This window comes from Hydra vulgaris, chromosome 06, assembly GCF_038396675.1.
Source record: "Hydra vulgaris chromosome 06, alternate assembly HydraT2T_AEP".
NCBI classification, from domain to species: domain Eukaryota; kingdom Metazoa; phylum Cnidaria; class Hydrozoa; order Anthoathecata; family Hydridae; genus Hydra; species Hydra vulgaris.
Window position 1 is genome coordinate 37,217,501 of NC_088925.1, and position 21,495 is coordinate 37,238,995.

Below are 21,495 nucleotides of genomic sequence, written 5' to 3' on the forward strand. Positions count from 1 at the left end.
TGTCAGTTAGTTGCAAAAGTTATTAAAGCTGTGTTTCTCACGCTGCATAAATAATTAAACACTTTTAAAATTTGGCGAAAGCTTTGTGAAAAATCTGGTTTCCAATAGTTGTAAAAATGTTGTACTCCAGTCAAAATAGACTTCAATTTATAACAATTCCTATAAAGCTGAAAGTTGGTACAGACCTTTCGGAATGTAATTAAAAATCAAATCTTAAAAGTCCCCACCGATTCCATATCTTCAAAAAAGGTATTCAAGGAAAAAGGTTAAAAAAAAAAAAGGTTTTTCCTTTAATCGGTGAGTTTTATCATCAACATAGATCAAACAGTTCTATGGCCGTTCCGAACGGGGAGTATAGGGGGACCCCTCCTCCTCCAAAGGTGTTATATATGCCTTTGAGTTGCATTTGAGTAGGCAAGTTTTGAAGTATAGTTGGCAAATGTCAAATAACGAGGACCTTTTTTTATTTTTTTTATTTTTTATATATATTTTTTTGTGTCTCTAGTTGGCAAAAAATACATACGACACCCCTCCATGAGAGACCTTTTGGCACGGCCCTGAATTATTACGCTTCTAAAAGTTGAATTGATCTTATTTGACATACGAGGTTGGTTTTAAGGAAGATGTTATTCTGACTAATAATCTTCAAATGCCACTTCAATAATTATATCTTCTTCGATTTCTCCTTTTTTTTTTTCTAGCTGGATATTTCGAAAAGATACATCAGTTCTCTCCTCATTAATATCATCATTAAATCTTAACTTGTTAAAGTTGATTCAGCATCGGAGCAATACTGGTGCCACCTATTAGTGCTTATTGATAAACAAAATAGCCCACTCTTTATCTGCGACATTTTCGACAACAACCCTCTTTACAATTGCAAAATATGGTGTTTAGAAGTCATTTCGGAGCAAGTTTGAGTAAAGTTGATTGTCTAGCCATACTTGAACTTAGTATTATACTTAATAGAAGTATCGAAAAGTGAATAGAAGCATCGACAAGTGAATAAAAGTATCGACAAGTGAATAGAAGTATCGACAAGTGAATAGAAGTATCGACAAGTGAATAGAAGTATCGAAAAGTGAATAGAAGTATCGACAAGTGAATAGAAGTATCGACAGAAGCAGATGTTGGAGGATGACACGATGATTGAAATCTTTTATTATTTAGTGTTTTTTTTACGAAACTTAAAAATGTATACTTGTCTAAAAAATTAGTTTATTTTGGAGCTCCATATAGAGCAAAAAACAAATGAATCCTGTTAGTGATGATATTTTGTGGAGAAAAATTGATCTTTTGAAATACTATGGCGCAATTGATTAAATCATGTTTTTCAAATAATTTAAATACTGTTGTTTTACCCTTTCTGAAAAATTCTAATGTAATATCGTAGCCAGTTATTGTATGTAAAATTATGAGTATATGTTGGTTGTTGAGCTTTCCCAGGTTTCAAAAAGTTAAATAATCTTATCATGTTTGTGCAGTCATTAGTGCTAATAAAATAACACTTTCACTTACAACGATAGCGTTTGTTGTACTGAATTGTTTTATGGTTATTTCAACTATAAGGACATTAGCGTCATTATCAGCTTGCTTCACTATATAACATTTGCGGGTTTAAATTTTTTTACATAACATTTAAATGATGATAGGCTTTTTGTGATTATTGACAAAAAATTGGCATGTTGGAACTGTCTTAAACTAATCAAAAATGACAAAGATGTTTTTATGATTTGACAAGCTGTTCTGCAATTTTAATATTTTTCTTATAATCAGTATAACCATTAAATACAAAATATATATATATCTAATATAAAATTATGATGAAAATGTATCTGTAGATCCGATATTATTACTTCAAAATATAAGTATAACAAGAAATTTAAGGATGAAATTAAAGCTTTTTTGAATATGAATTATCCCTCTATCCATTATCAATGTTTGATGAAACTGGAATGCGTAAAACAGAAATCAGCTGTTTACGATTGCTTTGAACCAGTGAACATTAAAATCGACAACATTAATGCTAGTTACATCATCGATGGAGTATATTTATTACACCGGGTTGTACACGATTGAGAAGAAGCGTTCAACGTTATTTTTGATAAATACGTTCAACATGTAGAAATATTTTTTGTCATCGAGTGTTTATTTTATACTAGATATGTTTTTGTTGTGCAACTCATGGTTGAAAGAAACTTTATCAGGGCGTGTTATTTTGGTTTTAAATTTTTCTAATGTCATTTTAGAAATGAAAGCGAAAACTTCACGAGCTTTATAACAGTAAATTTTATTATTTCCTTAAAATTAAAGAAATGACATGATTTCTTTAATTTTAAGGAAAGGGTCATGTGATAAAAACTACTGAAGATTTTTAAAATATCTTTAGAATCTTTCATTACTTGTGAATCACTTGTATCTACATGCTGATCAGTTGTACCCTTTTTAATATTAGCAAAATTTTCCAATTTGTATTTTACATACATACATATTTACCTATAACACTCTCTTATGTACTTCTTAATCGAGCAATGTTTTTATCTGACTTCATTTATTTCATTATTGATTGCTCAATAGGGTGGAGTAAAAATAACATTTTTCAGAAATACATACATTTTTATATTAGCTATAAGAAAACTAAAAACACGAGACCAAAACGAGCAAAATTGAACAAGAATTACCCCCTGCAGCAATTTTGACTAATACTACATATTATTTGTAGCGCAACTTTTACATTAAAACTATTCTTTAAAGTAAAAGTTACAAAGTGAAAACATATTAGGTATTAGGGTGGAGTGAAAATAACTTTTTTTATAAAATTCCATTTTTCTCCCAAATTTCTAAATTAGTTATAAGAAAACTAAAAAACTGAGTCTAAGATTATCTGACTTCATTTATTTCATTATTGATTGCTCAATAGGGTGGAGTAAAAATAACATTTTTCAGAAATACATACATTTTTATATTAGCTATAAGAAAACTAAAAACACGAGACCAAAACGAGCAAAATTGGACAAGAATTACTCCTGCAGCAATTTTTGGCCAAACTAGGAAAATTTTAGGAATTTTCCATATTTTAAATTTCTTATTCCAAATAATGATTTGTAGTATTCTTTTCGAAATTATTATTTCTAGTTTATTAACATATTATTTTAAAGGAGTTGAACAGGTAAACTATTGACATAATTTTAACATACATAAAGCAAAAACATTACTAAATAGTGTTGTATTGTGCCTTGGTGTTAAATATTGGCATACTTTTTCTTGATTGCAGGTGGACACGTATCATACCATCTCTTTTTATTTCGCCGCAAACAGAGGCAGAAAAAAACAAACAGAGGCTGTCACCATTTTTACACAACGTTCTACAGCTCGCGTGTGGCCAGTAACTTATCCAAAAGAGTACTTAGTTGAATGCGATTCTCTTTTGTTTCTTTCAGTTTCTCATCAGTGAGCTGCATTGTTAATGGTGGTTCTGTCCGCTGTGTATTACTCCAATTGATAAATTTAAAAAGTAAATCTATAAAACACATATTAACTTTTTGAGGTCTACTGTTCAGTAATACTTTACTATGTATAGTTGCTAACTATATTTGTTCTTTTTTTTTTTTAATGTTTTTTTTTTTTTTAATTTCTTTTTATAATTTAATTTTTTCTTATTATATTTTATTATATTAATTGTTCTTTTACATTTAATATCGATAAAATTGATTTTATTAATTATGAGATCTTTTAGTTTTTTTTTCAGGTCAATAAGATTATTCAATTTAGTAAGTTCTATATTTTGAGGTATTATTTTGTTGTGTAAATAGGGGCCACAGTATACAATTGAAAATGTTTTTTTATGGGCTATGTAAGGTTTCCAGTTCCTCTTGTGATATATCTGTTGGCGTTGGTTTGAAAAAAGTTATTAGCAAAATGAATTGGGACTAGTCCGAGCTTATATTTGAGCATAAATATTTTTGTTTATGTTAATTTGATAGATATTTAAAGTATTCAAATTTTTAAGTAAAGGATCGGCATGAATGAACTTATTTTTATTATAAATCAATCATGATGCGTGTTTCTGGTGTATATATATATATAGAATTTAGTTTAGATTTATTTGTACTTGTCCAGGTAATATTTGTATATGTTAAATAACTATGTATATAAAAAAAGTAGAGAATTCTTAGATTCTCCTGGGAAAGTATTGAAAGAATTGCCGCACACTAGTCTGCTTAGCATTCATACTTCTTTCTTCTCTAGCTCTCTGAATACGCCTAACACCTAATTCTCGGATTTGTGGCTGCTCATCTGATATCATTGTCAGAAAAATGTTTTCTTGATGACCATAGAATGTATTTGTTTAAATAACTTTGTCTACTGCTTTACGTAATGCAACTGGCAGATACCGTGATTTGACTATCGTGCAGGATAGATGCCTGCTGCCATGAGAAATTGAAAACTCCATCTCGATGATAAACCACTTAGGGGCATAAACGCACATAATGTATGTTACTATAGTTACTAAATTTAATGAAGGATTGGTTATAGAAATATATAATCTGAGGATCCTGTTGACAGTGGTGAGCCATCTAGAAGGAGCCAGTTTTCCAGGACTGGGCTTTTCCAGATTGACAGAACAAGTGCTACTTAGTATAGCTTGGCAGATGTCAAAAAGGTAAGCTGATCTGTACTCAGCACTTTTCTGTCCATCTCTGGCATTTCTAGATTATGGTTTATAGGTTGAAAATCAATAACCTTTAAGATCTTACAAGTTTCAGAGGAATTTTCAATAGAACCTGAACAGTATTTAGGACCAAATGTTGGTCCATTCAATTCTGAAAACAAATTACGTAGTGGCATGTAACAAACAAACTACCCAATGTAGAGACCGTTGGAGTTCTAACTCAATCAATCTAATAACACCACCCTTGTTTCGAGTGTTTACATTTGTTCCATCAAAGCCAAGCACTTGTAAATCATCCAAAATGATATTGTGTTTTTCAGAGGACTTTAGAATTTAAGATTTTATAGCTTCAGCTGTTCCGTTAAGAGGAGTGCAGTGTCCCAAAAATCCCCCTCCACGTTCCTGAATCAAGGATTTGTGCCCTTCCATCGCAATGGTTTTCTTCTTATTAAAAAATTTAAGGGTCTAGTTTTTTTTGCCACCAAAGTACAACGCCTTTACTTTGACTTGACAAACTTTCAAGTTATCCTTTGCTTTCATGCGCTCATGTCTTATCTTTCTCTGGTCAAAAACATATTTTTTATCATCATTTGAAATAATGCCAATACCTTCAAGTACAGTTGATGCCAAAGCTGCAGCAGATCTGTCTGAGAGTCCATGGCGGGAGAAGGGAGAGACAATCACATTTGCTTTGTTGATGATAATGATGATGATAGAGTGTTTTCATCTATAGCAGGCCGTTTTAAAGTACTGGGTGTGACAGAAACAATAGAATCTAGTGACACTGCATCATTAAGGTTTAAGGACTGTTTGCTTTGGGTATTCTGCAGTTTTGCCGTAACTTCTTTGCCAATTGATCCAATACTCATTTTAAGTTCAATCCTTTTGATCTTCCAGAAAAGTGCTCTATAGCTGGTATCATTTTAACTTCGGCCCAGCAGCATTTTTTATATCTTTACATTGGCAAGCAGATATATTAAAGAGTTTAGCTAGTTTGTCTTTATAAAACTGAAAGTTATTATTTTTATTTTCTCTGTCAGCAATTGGAATTTTTTACAGCTTTTTGCTATGCTCAAATAGGTTACAAACTGTTTGTCAATGATGAATATGCACCTTAAAGAGCGGCTTTGAAAATCCAAAGAATGGATGATCTGTTTTAGACCTTAACATTCTATTTACTAAAAGCAAACATAGCAAAGTATAAAATACTATATAGAAACATAACATGTCAACACAAGTCATATTCGATTAGTTAATAAATATACATTATAATGTATAAATATACATTATAATACATTAAAATAATACATTGTAACGAATTTATTGTTTAATTATCAATAATATTATTATTTACAAACAAAATACTCTTACTAACATTTAAAAATATAGTTTGTATTAAAACTTCGAATTGAGCATGTATTTTATTAAATTTTATGCCTAATAAATTGTTTCAATTGAAATATCTTTCTTTTCAATGAGTTTTAAAAAATTTCAATAACTATTTTATTCCAAAAGTGATTAATTTGGTCATAATACTATTGTATTATGACCAAATTCATTATATAGGCCAACATTGATTATCGCTTCATTTCGTTGGACACATCTAATAACTGAAATTTCTATATTGAATCATGCGTTTCTTAGTATTACCATTTTAAAAATGTGAACTTGCCTCTTTTTTACTCAGCAGTTTTTTCACAATCTATCATTTTACTTTCCTTTATCGTGCAATATTCTAATTAATTCTAACGATTAGTCTATCGTCGATAATTAGTAATTTACGGAACAACTAAAGCGACCGAATGTGCTTTAAAACTTTATAATAAATCTTTCCGTAAAATATCTCTGTCACGTTTGGTTAAAAATATAAATAGATAAAATGGCAGCTACATCGTTAAGCGATAATATTTGTTTAATTCATTTTGATGATATACCGAATAAATGCTTTAAAAAATGCAGTACTAAAGCTATAAAAAATATATTTAGCACACGAAAAAATGGGGCAAGTTTCTGTTTTTCGTATCTTAGTACCATGCTCTTACAGTATTGAAACAAAAAACTTAGTTATTACAAGTGTCTAACGAAATTTTTAGTCACATTTTTGCTATATGGCCACCGGCCTAATAATGGATAATTCAAACATACCAAATATGTTTTACTTTATAACTTCTACTTTACTTCGTTTTTTTTGCTTTCTTATAGCTAAAATAAAAATCCGGGAGAAAAGTTGTATGTCCGAAAAATGTTATTTTCACTCCACCTTATTGCTTAATCACCATATTCGTTGAAGTACCAAAATTGAGTTTATAAGAATGTCTAACAGTGAAAAATACTTTTATCTACCTTTGATAAACATTAAGGTTTATCAACTTCTTTAATTGTAAAATATCCTGAAAATATAAGTGTGGAGACTTGAAAAGTATATAAAGAAAATGTCCTGATGAGTGGAAAGAAAGAAGCTTTTCTTTAATGCTGTTCAATCTTGTCAATCTCCCATGTATTTAGCATTTAGCAACTTTTTTGCTACCAACACTATATTAAATTCTTTCAGTTTTTCATTGAACTGATAAAGTAATGCTTCACATGTTTTATTATTGTCATATTCAATATCATTGTATGAAATTATATTACTTATGACATTTTCAATGGTATTTTATAACATTTATGACATTTTCAATAATAACATTAAAATTCGTCATCATTAATAATAACATCTGATATGTATAGGCGGTTTAGCAAACATGTTTTTGGTGGTTTAGAATCAAAATATCTCAGGAGCAGTGCTTTTTAGAAAAAAGTGTGAAGACAATTTTTGTAGATAGTTTCATGATCTATAAGTTTTGTTAGATCTATTTTTATGATAAAACTTACTGTTTACCAGAAAAATGGGAAAAACTTTTTTTTTACGTTTGTCTTAGAATAACTTTTTTTTGCAGATGTGGGATTGGAAAAAAATTTTAAAATTTTACTTGCATAATTGCGAAATAAAGCACAATCGCAAAGTACAAATAATCAATTTAACATTAATAACCTTAAAAATACTCTTTTCGACAAAATTTGGTTTCTTTAAAATGAACAATCAGATTCTCACCTTTTTTTTTAGTATTTCATTTTCAATGTCAAGGATTTAAATTGCCGACATTCTCTCTTGTACAGTTGTTGAACGCTTTTGATCCGCTTTAGTGTGTTGAATTACTACTTTCCTAAGCATTTTGTAGTCGTGGTACTCAAAAATATTCGCAAAATAACATTTTGGAAATATGGACTCAAAGTTCTTAAAAAAATTAATTTGAACCGGTACTTCAGCATTTACAATTCTTTTCTTATCTCCAACCAAAGTTAGCGGTTCACAGTTTTTTAAAACCAACCAAATAAAATAAGTCAGGCTGTTTTTTGCAATTAAATAACATTTACAACATATAATCTGACTTCTGCCTTGATACAACTTCTATTAGTTCGATAATTTCCACACTATTTTTATCCCAGTTTAAAAATATTTATTTTTGTCGAAATGCACGGTGTTGTGGTGGTCTACCGGCAAATGTCCGTGATGATCATAGTTGAAGGCGGTTCAGGCAGTACAACTAGTGCACAGTAGTTTTAAAATGGAAAAGCTTTCCTATAGCACAAGTAAAAATTATGCAATTGCACAAAAAAATATATTCTTTACTGAAAAATTATGGATATTAATTTAATAACAAGTCAATTTTAAGTCAATTATATGCCGAACAGATTTGTAGCGCTTATAAAAGCAAAGGGTGGTGCAACCAAATACTAAAAACATATGCACAATGAGTAAATTGTACACAGTACATGTATGATTTCTAAATTTGGTATTATATATTGAACACAGGGGCGGATATAGGGGGTATCCTGTGTTGCCCAGTATTCACCCATAATATTCTAAGAAGTTATAAAAATTCCGTTTCATAATATAAAAAATACTAAACTTAAATTTATATGCATATATGAGTTCTTTAAAAAAATAAATATTGCCTTTATAGAAAAACATACACGGCTTTAACAATGTTTCAAAGACTTCGCTCTCCTCGGTGATGTTTCAAAACGCCGCTATTAATCAGGATTCTTTTTTTAAAGTAAACGGAACCGAAAGAACCCTTATAATCAATCGTTATTGGAATGTATTTATTTTGGTTGCCGTAATTAAGCCCAAAAAAATCCCTCTTGTTTCAGGATTCTTTTGACCCAAATTTCCAATAGACAACAAAAAAAAATTGCAGCAACGTTTGATCAAAAAAGTTTGACAAAAATGAATCCTTAATTATTCCAGTAACGCCTTAATTATTCGTATAAACTTTAAACGAATAATTAAAGCTTTAAAATAAAGGTATAAGTATTTAATTGAAGTTTTATCAAAAATTCGTTTAAAGTAATTTTTAATACAAATTTTATTTTTGTTTGCAATTATGGATTTGTTGCTATCCAATGCCATTAAAGCCAAGCATTTGCCTAATATTACGACTTACAAAGTAAAGCTTCGTAATAATCTCAAAGATTTAAATTCAAAGTTTCCTGCTGTAAACAAAGATCTTCTTTCTTTATGAAATTCTGAAATGGAAGCTTTTATTCCTATGCTAAAAGAAAATGAAGACTATATTGTTTAAAAGTTTGAACGCGTTTTTTTATGTTTTATTTTGTTTATAAAACAATAATTCTTAACAAATAACCTTTAGTTAAATATGCTTTTTTTAGTTATATTTATTTTATATATGATATGACTTTACAGGTCAATGGAAAATGTAACTGTCTTTACAACTCTGCTGCTTTATTATTAAATTCATCAGATAAAACACATGAAATTCTTCGACTATTAACTTCTGATGATTTGTTTGAGAAAGCAACCTTTTATTCAAGATACCCAATAATCTTAAACCAAGTGGAATTTAAGATTTTTTCTTCACTCTCTAATGTTTTCATAGCATGTGTTTTCTTTCAGTCTTCTGATTCTTTTACAGAATTAAATGATATAAATATTTCCGAACTTATAAAAAAAGAAGCCTATAACAATTGCAGAAACAATAAATTTGCTTCTTTTCTTTGTTTAATTGCATTATCTACAGTGTTGAATATACAAATTCGTTCTGTTTATCCTGAATTTGGACTTGAAAAATATAAAAAGTTATTTAATGTGAGTATATACCCACGTGGTGATCATAAAACAAATAAAGAAATTCTGAGTATTTTATGGTGTAACACTGATTGTCGCTCTATTTCCAAGGATAAAAATATGTGGTCATCAAATCATTTTGTCCCTATTGTAAAAAGAGAAGTTTTATGCTTAAAGAAATTTGTCAAAAGTGATTTAAAAGGAGGATCGTGTTCAGTTTTGCCAAGCGTTCTATTGCATTCTTCTGTTACCACTAAGATTCTTAATTTATCTTGTCAACCTCCTAAAAATCAATTTTCAAATAAAAAATCATTAGTTCAATCTTACATAAAGTTTTGCATAGATAATGAAACTAAAATTGTAGATGTAAGTATTGATATTACTCCTAATCCAACCTTACTTAATTGTAATCCTTGTGCATCAAATCAGTCTTCAAGCCTTCCTTTTTATGATGTTTCTACTTACTATGAGCGCGGTAGACATCTATCTGCTGGCAAAGATGATTCAATGTTATTAGATCTAGTTAATAAAATATTTATTCCTAACTTGTCTTTTGCTTTTCCTGTTTCTGGTGGGAAAAAAAAGATCATTTTTACATAAATGGCTACTTGAATATTCCTGGTTAGCTTACTCACAGATTGAAGATGGAGCATACTGCCTTCCATGTACACTGTTGGGTAGCAGAATTCCAAACAATATCACAATAATCAACTTTATTCAAAAACCCTTTAAAATATGGGGTAAGGTAACTCGTGCTTATATGGATCACAGTAATAATTGTCGACTTCATCAAATGTCAATGCATTGACTGAACATGCTGCAATCTAGATCAATCTAATTCAAAAAAAAATCTGATTGAAGTTGACATAGATAATCTAAGAAAAAAACTTATTATAAGTAATCAAAATAAATTAATTCCAATTATAAAGACAGTTATTTTTCTTGGCCGCTACGATATTGCTTTTCGAGGTCATCGTGATGACAGTAAGTATCATCCACAAATTGGAGACACATTTAAAGACAACATTCGTATAGGTAACTTTGTAGAGTTTTTAAATTTTCGTATTGAAGCAGGTGATAAAGTTCTTGAGCACCATATTCGTTCTGCTCCTAAAAATGCAACTTATATATTTAAAACCGCACAAAACGAACCTATTGAATGCTGTGGAAAAACAATCGAAGAAGTTCTAATTAAAAAATTAAAAAAGTCAGGTTATTTTTCTATCTTGTGTGATAGAGCCTCTGATTGTTCTAATGTTGAACAGCTATCTCTAGTTATAAGATACATTGACTGTGATAATGTTATTTGTGAAGACTTTCTACGGTTTATTGAATGTAAATCTGGTACAATTGGTCTTAGTCTTGCGCAATTTCTGCAATTGATGATCTTGGTCTTGATATCCAAAAATGTAGAGGTCAAGGATATGATGGTGCTGGGACAATGTCTGGTAAATTAAAAGGTATTTTATCTAGAACTAAACTTATCAATTCAAAGGCTATTTTTGTTCACTGTGCATGCCATAAATTTAATTTAGTTATTAGTAAATCATGCAATGTTCAGAGTGTTAGAAATGTTCTTGATCAAATTAAAAATATATCATATTTTTTTAACTTATCACCTAAATGTGCTAGCTGTCTCAATAAATTCATTTTTCCTGGTCAAGCAAAATTAATTGATAATGTCAAACTAGATGGGTTCAGAAACTTAAAGGTCTGGATGTTTTTTTTGATAACTACATATCTGTTTTTCATTCAATGGAAGAAATGGAATACAATGAAGGTAAGAGTTATAATATTGATACTTCTTTAAAAGCTTCATGTTTTTTAAATCTTATGACAAATTTTTCGCTTATTGTGAGCTTAGTTTTAACAAAACAAATAATGGACTATTTATAAGCCATCACTGTTGTTCTCGAAACTAAAGCATTTGATATATCACAACAGTGTAATGAAATAAACTGTTTGAAAACTCAAATTTTAGATTAAAAAAAAAATAGTGATGTCTATCATAAGGAATGGTACTTAACTGCTCTTGACCTAGCTAAGACTCTTGATGTTTCAGAAGTTAAACCAAGACTTTGTGGCAGACAAGTTTATAGAGATAATTATCCCTCTGACACAGTTTCAGATTATTTCAAATATTCAATCACATCTCCTCTTCTAGATCATTTAATTAATGAATTAGAAGATAGATTTGATGAAGGTGAGATGATTGTTTGCAAAGTTTTATCTGGTATTCCTGTAACTGTTGTAAAAAAGAAATAAAGAAAAATGTTTTCGGAAGTCAGATTTTATGGAATTTTTTGCATTTTTATATATCGGATATGCCTCATCCTACATCTATTCATGCTGAATTAGATTTGTGGGAAACATTTTGGAACAATCAATCTGTGATCCCATCCACTATTACAGAGACTTTATAGTCTATTGATATGAGGGGTTTCCCAAACATTAGGGAAGGTTTTTTAATAATGGGAACAATTCCAATTACTACATGTGAATGCAAGAGGAGCATTTTTGTTACACGCAGACTCAAAACTTATATGCGAAGCCGCATGACAGAGTCAAGATTTAATTCTTTAGCTCTGATGTCTATTCATCAAGAAATAATTCCTGATATAGAAAGAGTTTTAAATATTTTTTATATTTTAAGGGAACGACGCTTAGAGTTGGTTTTTACCTAATATTAGTTTATTAATTTCTTTTTTGTTTATTGACTATATTCGTGTATTTTATTTTATATTTAAGTTTATCTTATATTTATTGAAAATTAGAAAAACCAACATAAAAAATTAAAAAAAAAAACCTATTAAAAAAATTTGGCCTAACTGCCTATCAAGAAAAGGAAATAATCCAGAAATGGAGGACTAACCTAAGGCAACAATATTAATACTTTACATAAACTGCCTATCAAGAAAAGGTAAGAATCCAGAAATGGAGGGCTAACCTAAGGCAACAATACAAATACTTTACACTAACTGCCTATCAAGAAAAAGAAAGAATCCAGAAATGGAGGGCTAACCTTAGGCCACATGACAGTTTACAGATGGAGTGCAAAGTCCTATGGCTTACCTTCTCGTTGGTGCACTTCGTTAAATAGGTTAGACAAGTAAAAAATGTCTAATTTATTAACAGAATAGCCAAGGCAATATTTTTATAATTTTGTTTTATATGGGTAATTGAGAACAATGCCAAGTAAGTAATAATAAAGTACTGATGCCGCTTTGATGACGAATTAGCAGAATATAGTCGGCGATATTTTTTTGCAACCTTCCCCCCCTCCTAGCTAGCCTGGGGGAGGGGTTTACAAAAAATATCGCCGACTATATTTTGGCAACTCGAAAAAAAACAGGCAACACCCACAAAAAATCCTGCATCCGCCCCTGGAAAATGAGGAATAAAAACCAGTGATAAGTGTAAAAAACAAGTTTTTTGTCAATTATTGTAATAATTTGGCCAGTACCGTATAACCAGGTATAATAACCAATAACAAGGCAAACCAAACCAAGCAAATTAATTTACAAACTTTGTTTTTTGGAATGAAAATCGTACCATCTTAACGCATACATGCACACGAATGTTATAATTTGAACAGTTTTTATTTTTGACATTAAAACCGACCTGTCAGATAAAGAAGTGAAAACAAGTAAACACAATTTAGTAATAAATAAAAAAATACTTCTGTTAAATGAATTACAATACACAAAAGATTATTTTTTACAAAGAAGAAATAAAAGAATTAAAAACATTTAAAATTTTGTGGTATAATAAATTCTTTGCTAACCATTAAAAGGGTAAAAGATTTCAAAAACCATAAAAAATATTATTAATAAATTATGATAAGATGAAAAATATTGCAACCATAGCAAAAACTGGAATTGTCAATTTCGAATACAAAAATCTACTTTCACTACTGCTTTTCTTTGATACGTCACTTTTTTTTGATATCTCTTTGTCTAAAAAAACATCATTTTTTTTGCAATACTTTTACTGAAATGGTAAAAAATAGTTATAAGAACTGTCTTACCGAATTTACCAACACGAACAGACGATCTGTTAATATAATATGTTTATATAGTAAAATAACAAACTAAAACATTCTTAAACAAATTAACAAAAATAAAAATGTATTTATTATCTAAAATATGTGGTATTATCCTATATGCGGTAGTGGAGTAGTGGTAGAGCGTTCGCTTTATAAGCGAGAAAGGTTCAATTCTACCACAGTGTTCAATTGTGTGCACCATATTTAAAATGAAATATTTTTAATTTATTTAAACATGTGAATTTTGATAAAAACACTTGAAAAGTTGTTTTGACTAACTAGTTCTAGTTTTAAAATGCTTTATGTAACTATTTATACTATTTTTATTTGTTTATACTATTTTTATTTGTTTATGCTATTTTTATTTGTTTATACTATTTTTATTTGTTTATACTCTATTTACTGAAGAAATTGTTCTTAAAAAGTATTACATCAATTTCACTCAAAACAAAAGTTTTAATTTTGCTAAATAAAATAAAGTTTTTGGATGCAAATTAAACCACAATATTAAATTGTTAACAATTGTTAACAGTAAACTTTTTTCTTTCTAAAAATCTTAAAAACAAATTTCTTTACAATTCTCCAATATTGTTACTGTTTTTTTATAATTTTGCACTCATTCTTGCCTGATTGTCTTTAATTTCTACCACAAAATGTAAACTTTATGTTTGTTTCTTTTTTTAAAAATATTTGCAAGACTAGAGAAAATTTAAAAAAAAAAAAAAAAACCTCAGTCGATGTATCAGCACTCTGCAAATTTTTTACCTTTTTGTTAGTCAATGTAGCAGCATTCCTCACATGTTCTACCTATTTTTCAGTCAAAGTAGCAGAACTTTTATGATGTTCTACTTTGACTCAGGATTTGGTATTGGGCAGCAGTCTTTTCTAATTTTAAATTTTTTTAAATTAATTTTGGCAAGAAATAACAGTACTACAGGCTTCAGCTGGAGTAATGAGTGCAAGAACTATAAATAGCCCTTCTAAAATGGCCTTGACAAGCTATGCAGGCTGCCTACTTTGATGGTCTTATAAGGGTTTTTTTGAGAAATAAAAAAATTTTGTTTTGATGATAATTTTAGATATTTCTAGGAAACATTTATTTTGCTTTTTCTTGATTCCAGGGATAGTAAAAATATTTTTTAGCGATAAAAAGGCAGAAAAACTCTATCAAAAAAAATATTACAAAAGTTCATTTATTTCTCTTCTTCGTTGTGAATAAAAATGTCATTGAATATTAAAATTTTGGTTTTTTGTTATTTTTATTTCATATATAGTCAAGCCAATACACAGTGGTTTAAAATAATCAAAAAGTGGCATTAATTCTAGATTTGCAAAAATCTGATATAAAAAGTTTTGATTATGCAAGACTGTTGCACATTGATCATATTTTTATATTCTGAAAGAATTTTTCTTTTAAGACCATTTGGCGCTTCCCAGCAGATGCTCAAAGTTGTCATTTTTTAAAGAACAATTTTTATAGTGAAAAAGTAACTTCGAACTTTTATTTTATTTCTTGAACCACACCTGTGAACTTCCATATATTATATATCAATTGGAAGAATATTAAATAGGCCTTCAGAGTTTAATGTAAATGTTTATAAAATTACAATTCATGCCCTAATAATGCAGAGAAAGATAATATTTTCAATTAGGAAACAATAGCATATTTAAATGTAACTTTTATTAAACTCTGTATGTTTCTGTAAGAATTTGAATACATATGGATAAACTTCGACCCTTCTTCTTTTAATCCAATATAGGTTTTGATGTCACCTAGACCTGCCTAAGAAAAACTATTTAAATTTTAGAAATGTTTCTACTTGCACTTTTTTTCTTTTCACACAGAATTTGACAGCCATTTTCAATCAAATTCAATAATATTGTCATAAAAAGATATATTTGTGGTAACTGAAAAAGTTACTACTAATATAACATCAAAATACTTGCTTTAAATTAATATAACCTCAAAATCTTACGCAAGTTAAAAGAATTTACAAAAACATTTTTTGTTGATTTAAAATTTGTAAATAAATAACAGGGCTGACAACATAGGTTTTGAAGCGGGGGAGGGACCATAATCATTAATTAGATATAGATTTCTAGAAATTTTTTGAAAAAAAAATGAAAGGTCCTTCAGAAAAAAAGTGGGAGGTCCAGTGCACCCTGGCCCCCCGGTGTTGTCGGCTCTGAATAATAAAGTACAAACCATCATAAATGAAATTGAAGAATAAAGATTTTATATCTTTTGTGACTGGTGATATTATTAAAATCTCAGAATGTTTGAAGATTTTGGAGAAGAAGAATGTTACAAAAATTAAAGGTGCTCAAGAAAAAGAATTAGAAAAAAAATTATTAACATTACTTTTTGAACAAAAAATAGTTTTTCAAAAGTATATCATGTTGGGTCTCAAAAGAAGCGAAATTATATTAAAATTTTAAAAATAATCATCATTATATAAAAAAAATTAAAAAAAAAATTATTATTATTTTATAAAATAACATCGCTAAAAAATTATTAACAAAAAATCTTGTTAAATTCCCTATTTTTCATTTTTAGTTAATAAACATTTTCTGTTCGCTAAAATCTAAAATAATAATTTTTTAATGAAATGATGATTATTTTTAAAGTTATTATATATAATTTCGCTTCTTTTGAAACCCAACAAGACATACTTTTGAAACACTTTTTCTTATTAATAATAGGGACCCATTAAATTTTAAAGGGTCTTGGGGCACCACTAAAAATATTTTTTATTCAAAAATTTTATCAAACCCAGTGTTATTTTATTATATAGAACACATTAAGGGGGTGACAGCATAAATTTTTTCAAAAATGTTGTTATTAGGGACACCCAATAAAGCATAATAAAATTAATGCGACAATAAAAACTAAAAATACCTCTTGTTCTTGTAGTCAATGTCAAACTTTTCTTGGTTATCATGGGTATTGTATTAAGGATCTCTGAAACATAAACAGTAATTTCGTATTGTGTTCCACTCTGCAAGTTTGTTATGTTCAAAAATGTTGAATTTGTTGTTAAATAAAGAGGTGTTCCACGAGTTGTGTTAGTCACACACATAACTTGAAACAATGTGGCATCTTCAAAAGAAGTCCACGTAATGAAAATAGATTCTGAGGTTATCATGCCAGCAGTTAAATTTAACATCAAAACTTCAAATTTTGCTAAAATTTAAAGTAGTTAAAAAAATAATTCATAACAACAAAATTTCTTATAAAAGCATAATAAAAATTAATAACAAACAGACTTTAATATAGACTGATAGGGGTAATTAATCTACAATACCAAGGCAAAACATATGCCAATCCCTAATTTTTAATCCTACTAAAACCACATAAACTTTTTATTAAATGATAAACTTCACATCATAGATTTAAGAAATTTAAGAGTAGAAACTTGTTATTTTATAAAATTCAACTACAAATTACCTTTTTCTTTTAATGTGGAATATAATAAATCATTGCTCTGTAACTGGTCTTCAGAAATAATGCCATTGATAGCAACTACAAACAACTTCATTCTATAGGTTTTATTGGATATAAGATTTGTAAGTTCTATTGATGAGTTTGATGTCATCACATTTTGTGTTTCATTAACTGAACCATCAATGCTATATTCAACTTTATATAAAACTACAGCTTTGAATGGATACCAATTCAATAAAATACGGTTATATGTAGCATTAGTTGCAGTAAAGTTGATTTTATCTGAGAATGTGTCTAAAGCAATATAAACCAAATATCAAAAAATTTAAGTGTAAAATTAGTATTAGTAAGACACTTTATATGTAGAATAACACCAAAAAAATCTTGGCTTTGAAATTAGCTTTATAATTTTTTTACATAAAAAGGACAACGTTGATCACCTTATCATCAGAGATAAATTTAAATGTTATTCAAAACTATATATCAAAATCACAGTAAAAGATTTCAACAAATAAACAATAAACAGTTGTTTATGCTGAGAAAAAGAAATTTTAAAGTACTTTTTGATATAAATAACAATTGAATAATTATATTTTGTAAAAAAATAATTTAAAATACAAAATTTTTGATTTAATACATTTCTATTCTTAAAGATGATTATCAAGATCATAAGCACAAATCATTAAAGTTTAATTTTACATATTAATTAAATAAATCATAAAAAAAACTATAATGCTTACTGGTTTTAGTGTTTACCAATATTAATCTTGATGAAATCATGTTTTTATTAACTGTTAGATTGTTAAGCTCAAGAACATTCACTTGAAAATAATAGTCTGTATTCATCTTTAGATCTTTAACTGTAGTAGCATTTGTTGTTGAATTAACTACAGTAGATGTTTTTAAATTATAACCAGATACTTGATATAGGGTTGCATTTATAAATGAATCCCAGCTGAGTTCAACAATATTTAAATAGGTATTTACAACATGAAAATTGGTGATATCTTGTTGTCCTTCTGAAAAGATATATTAAAAGGATTATTTATGTCAGAGAATATTTTTACTAAAAATATGTAAACACCAAGAAACAACACAAAAACTTATCAAAAAATCAGCACAAAAAAAAAAAAGAAAACAGAAAAAATGCTGCTAAAAGAAGCAGAGTACAAAAGTAGCAGAAAAATTTTTTGGCAAGCACCAAAAGCCTTAAATATTTTTTCCAAGCTCCTTGGACCATATTAGATTTTTTTTTTAAGCTTTTACAAAAATCGAATACAAAAAAGAATAAATATAAAATATGAATATAAAAGAACTTTAAATTTATCAGTTAAAAATTGATTAACATAGTGATTTCTGAATAAAAAATACAACAACCTCTAAAAAAGGCCATGAAGAACAAAAAGATGTACCAAGATTAAATAAAAGTAGTTTATACTATTACTTCATAATTTTGCTTTTATATACTGCTTTAAAGTGCTTTCAGGTTTAAAAATTAGCCAATAAAATCCTCCTTTTTAATTTTGATTAGTTGTTAGCCAATAAAATCCTCCTTTTTAATTGTGATTAGTTGTTCAGAGTCGCAGCTATAAAAACAACTCCTTTAAAAGGATTTTTTTTAAATCTACTGGAAAATCTGTAACTATCAATTTTCGCAATCACATAACTAATGCTAACAAAAAATACAATTATTTTTGTTTTACATGCAGAATGCACATGTAGCAGTATTCTTGAGCTAGATAATGGTTAAAAAAACTTGTGGCCCCTGCAAAATAGCCAAAATTTGTCAATTAATGAGGATTGTAAAATTGTGAAGAAAGAATTTGATATATCATATATAATAATCTGATATAGAGTGTTGATATAGCTAACTGATATAGAGTTCCAACAGCAAAAAACAAGTTTCTCAGAATTTTTCAAAAGACTGTTATAAGTTTGTAATATAAACAGAAGGTCTTGCTCTGTATACTATGTCAGCACTTGAAATATATTTTGCTTTTGCAAGCAAATTGTTTAGTAAACATGAAAAGGATCTCTGTAACAATGGATTTTGCACATGGAATATAGCTAACCATCTTAAAGAACATGAAAATTCAAATCCAAATGTTCATAATATGGTAAACTGGTGCAGTTACTTGAAAGTTTGACTAATAAAACCACCTTTGATCAAATATATTAGCATTTGATTCAGCTCAAAATTCAATATTACTATCACTGACATTGAGAGATCATACAGATGTTATATTTGACCTAATAAGAACTTTATCACAAGTTGAGTTAATGACTAAGTTTGATCATGTTTGAAAGGAACACATAAGAAGCCAAAATAAAAAGGAAAAACTTCAGTACCTGGAAGTATGTTACTTGATGATGGGCTGTAAACAAAATATTCTGACACGAGTTTTGGTGTGTAAAGAATTTCCTTAGAACTTGGTATGTAAAAAATTTTAATGTAAAATCCTTGTCAACAACACAATGGTAGGCTTGAATTAATTAATTAGTGTAAATAATTGTATTATATATAAACTATTACTGTGTTGAATCAGAAGAAACGTTGTGGGTGCATCATATATTATATTGTATATAAGGTTTATAATGCTTATTATACCCTCAGTGTATTTGCAAATTAATATATATTCACAAAGAGAGCAAAGAGAGAGAGAGAGAGAGAGAGAGAGAGAGAGAGAGAGAGAGAGAGAGAGAGAGAGAGAGAGAGAGAGAGAAAACAAATATAGACTTTTTATTACAGATAACATTAAGGTGGAATGTTACCAGAATTCTAAATTTGCAGTACTCGTGTTTGCTCCTCAAATATTTGCTTTTGGAAAAAAAGACTCAAAAATAGTACTAATAACAAATACCATACAGAGTCAAAGACATATATTTGCTATTATTCATGACTAAAGCATTTCCTTTGGAAAAGAAAGCCAAATAAAATAAGCATTTTTTTTTACGAAGATTGTGGTCTTTGCACATTAAAAAATAAGCATCTTGGAAAACACAAACGGAACAGGTATAATATCAATTTCCCTATATTCTGGTTAATGATGATTCTTAAGAATCCATGAATGATTGTTAAACATTTATTAAATCCATGAAAGGATTGTTAAACAATCATTGAATCCATAAACGGATTGCTTGAAAAACCATAAACAATTTTCTGGTTTTTCAAGTTACGGATTAAAAGGAAGGAAAAAAATTAGGATGGAAGATGTCTAGATCTTCAGTATTGCAAAAATTAATTGCATCAAAATCAAAAACATTAAAAATCAATTTAAAAATTTTAAATATACACCAATACTTTGTGTGCCCTCCTAGTGCTCCTATGATTTTCTGCACACAATTTGACATGGAATCTACCAAAGCTTTACAAATGTTTTTGGATTTATAGGTCTTCAAACAAAATCTGAAGGATAGTGGTAGTAAGCTTAGTTTTAGTCATGCAGACATGTTTCTGCAGTCTTTTTTTTTACAAATTCCCAAAAATTCTCACTTAGATAATGGCTGTAATAGTTGTGATCTCAATTAGAAAGCGGCTGGTAGCTCAGTTGGTTAGAGCGTCAAACGGATTGTTAAAACCCGGACTGGTGTGCGATATGAGTTTAAATCCAGTTACCACCAACTTAGCGCTTCAGTAATACTTTGGTATGCAAAAATGCTGGTCAATAACAGACGCTACTTTGGATTTGTCTACATGATATATGTGGCTGTTCCAAGTTAAGAGTCAAGGGGTTGTCTTGTTAAGTCATCCTGTTCCTGTTGAGAGCTAAGGGGTTGTCCACAAATTACGTCGCGCGTTTTTTGACCGTTGGCCTCCCTCTGTTCACAACATCATAACTCTTTAGTAACAAGTTCCGTATGATTCGTCACAAAGTCACTAACCCCTCTCTCTCACCAAGCGTGACGTAATTTATGGACAACCCCCAACAATATTTTTGGATATAAAAGTATTGTATAGCAAAATATAGCATAAAATTCTAATAAATAAAATTGAGATCTGGGAAGTTGCCGGGCCATTTATGTGTTTTAATGTTATATTCTACAATGAATTTCTGTTGTTTTTTTTTATTTTATTGCAACTGACAATCTTTATATATTTACTTTTTTTTTTTTATATTTCTAATCATAATTAAATTGTAGAAAACATTGAATAAAACAACAAATAAATAAACAAGAAAAAAATGTTTGATGCACAATTTGTACAA

The 21,495-nt window shown here is 28.7% G+C and overlaps 1 protein-coding gene across 2 annotated transcripts; it reads right to left on the bottom strand.

Moving 5' to 3' along the window:
- Positions 1-13,461: 13,461 nt before the first annotated feature.
- LOC124814384 (uncharacterized) lies at positions 13,462-20,903 on the bottom strand. Of its 2 annotated transcripts, none has more exons than XM_065800040.1 (5): positions 20,784-20,903; positions 18,031-18,309; positions 17,294-17,584; positions 16,745-17,029; positions 13,462-13,756 (listed from the first exon to the last, which is right to left on the bottom strand). In XM_065800040.1, the coding sequence occupies exons 2-5, from the start codon at positions 18,134-18,136 to the stop codon at positions 13,635-13,637; spliced, it is 804 nt and encodes a 267-aa protein (XP_065656112.1). In that variant the 5' UTR covers positions 18,137-18,309; positions 20,784-20,903; the 3' UTR covers positions 13,462-13,634. The 2 variants fall into 2 exon arrangements, with proteins under 2 accessions (XP_065656112.1, XP_065656111.1); XM_065800039.1 differs by having other exon boundaries at positions 20,586-20,836.
- Positions 20,904-21,495: the final 592 nt, after the last annotated feature.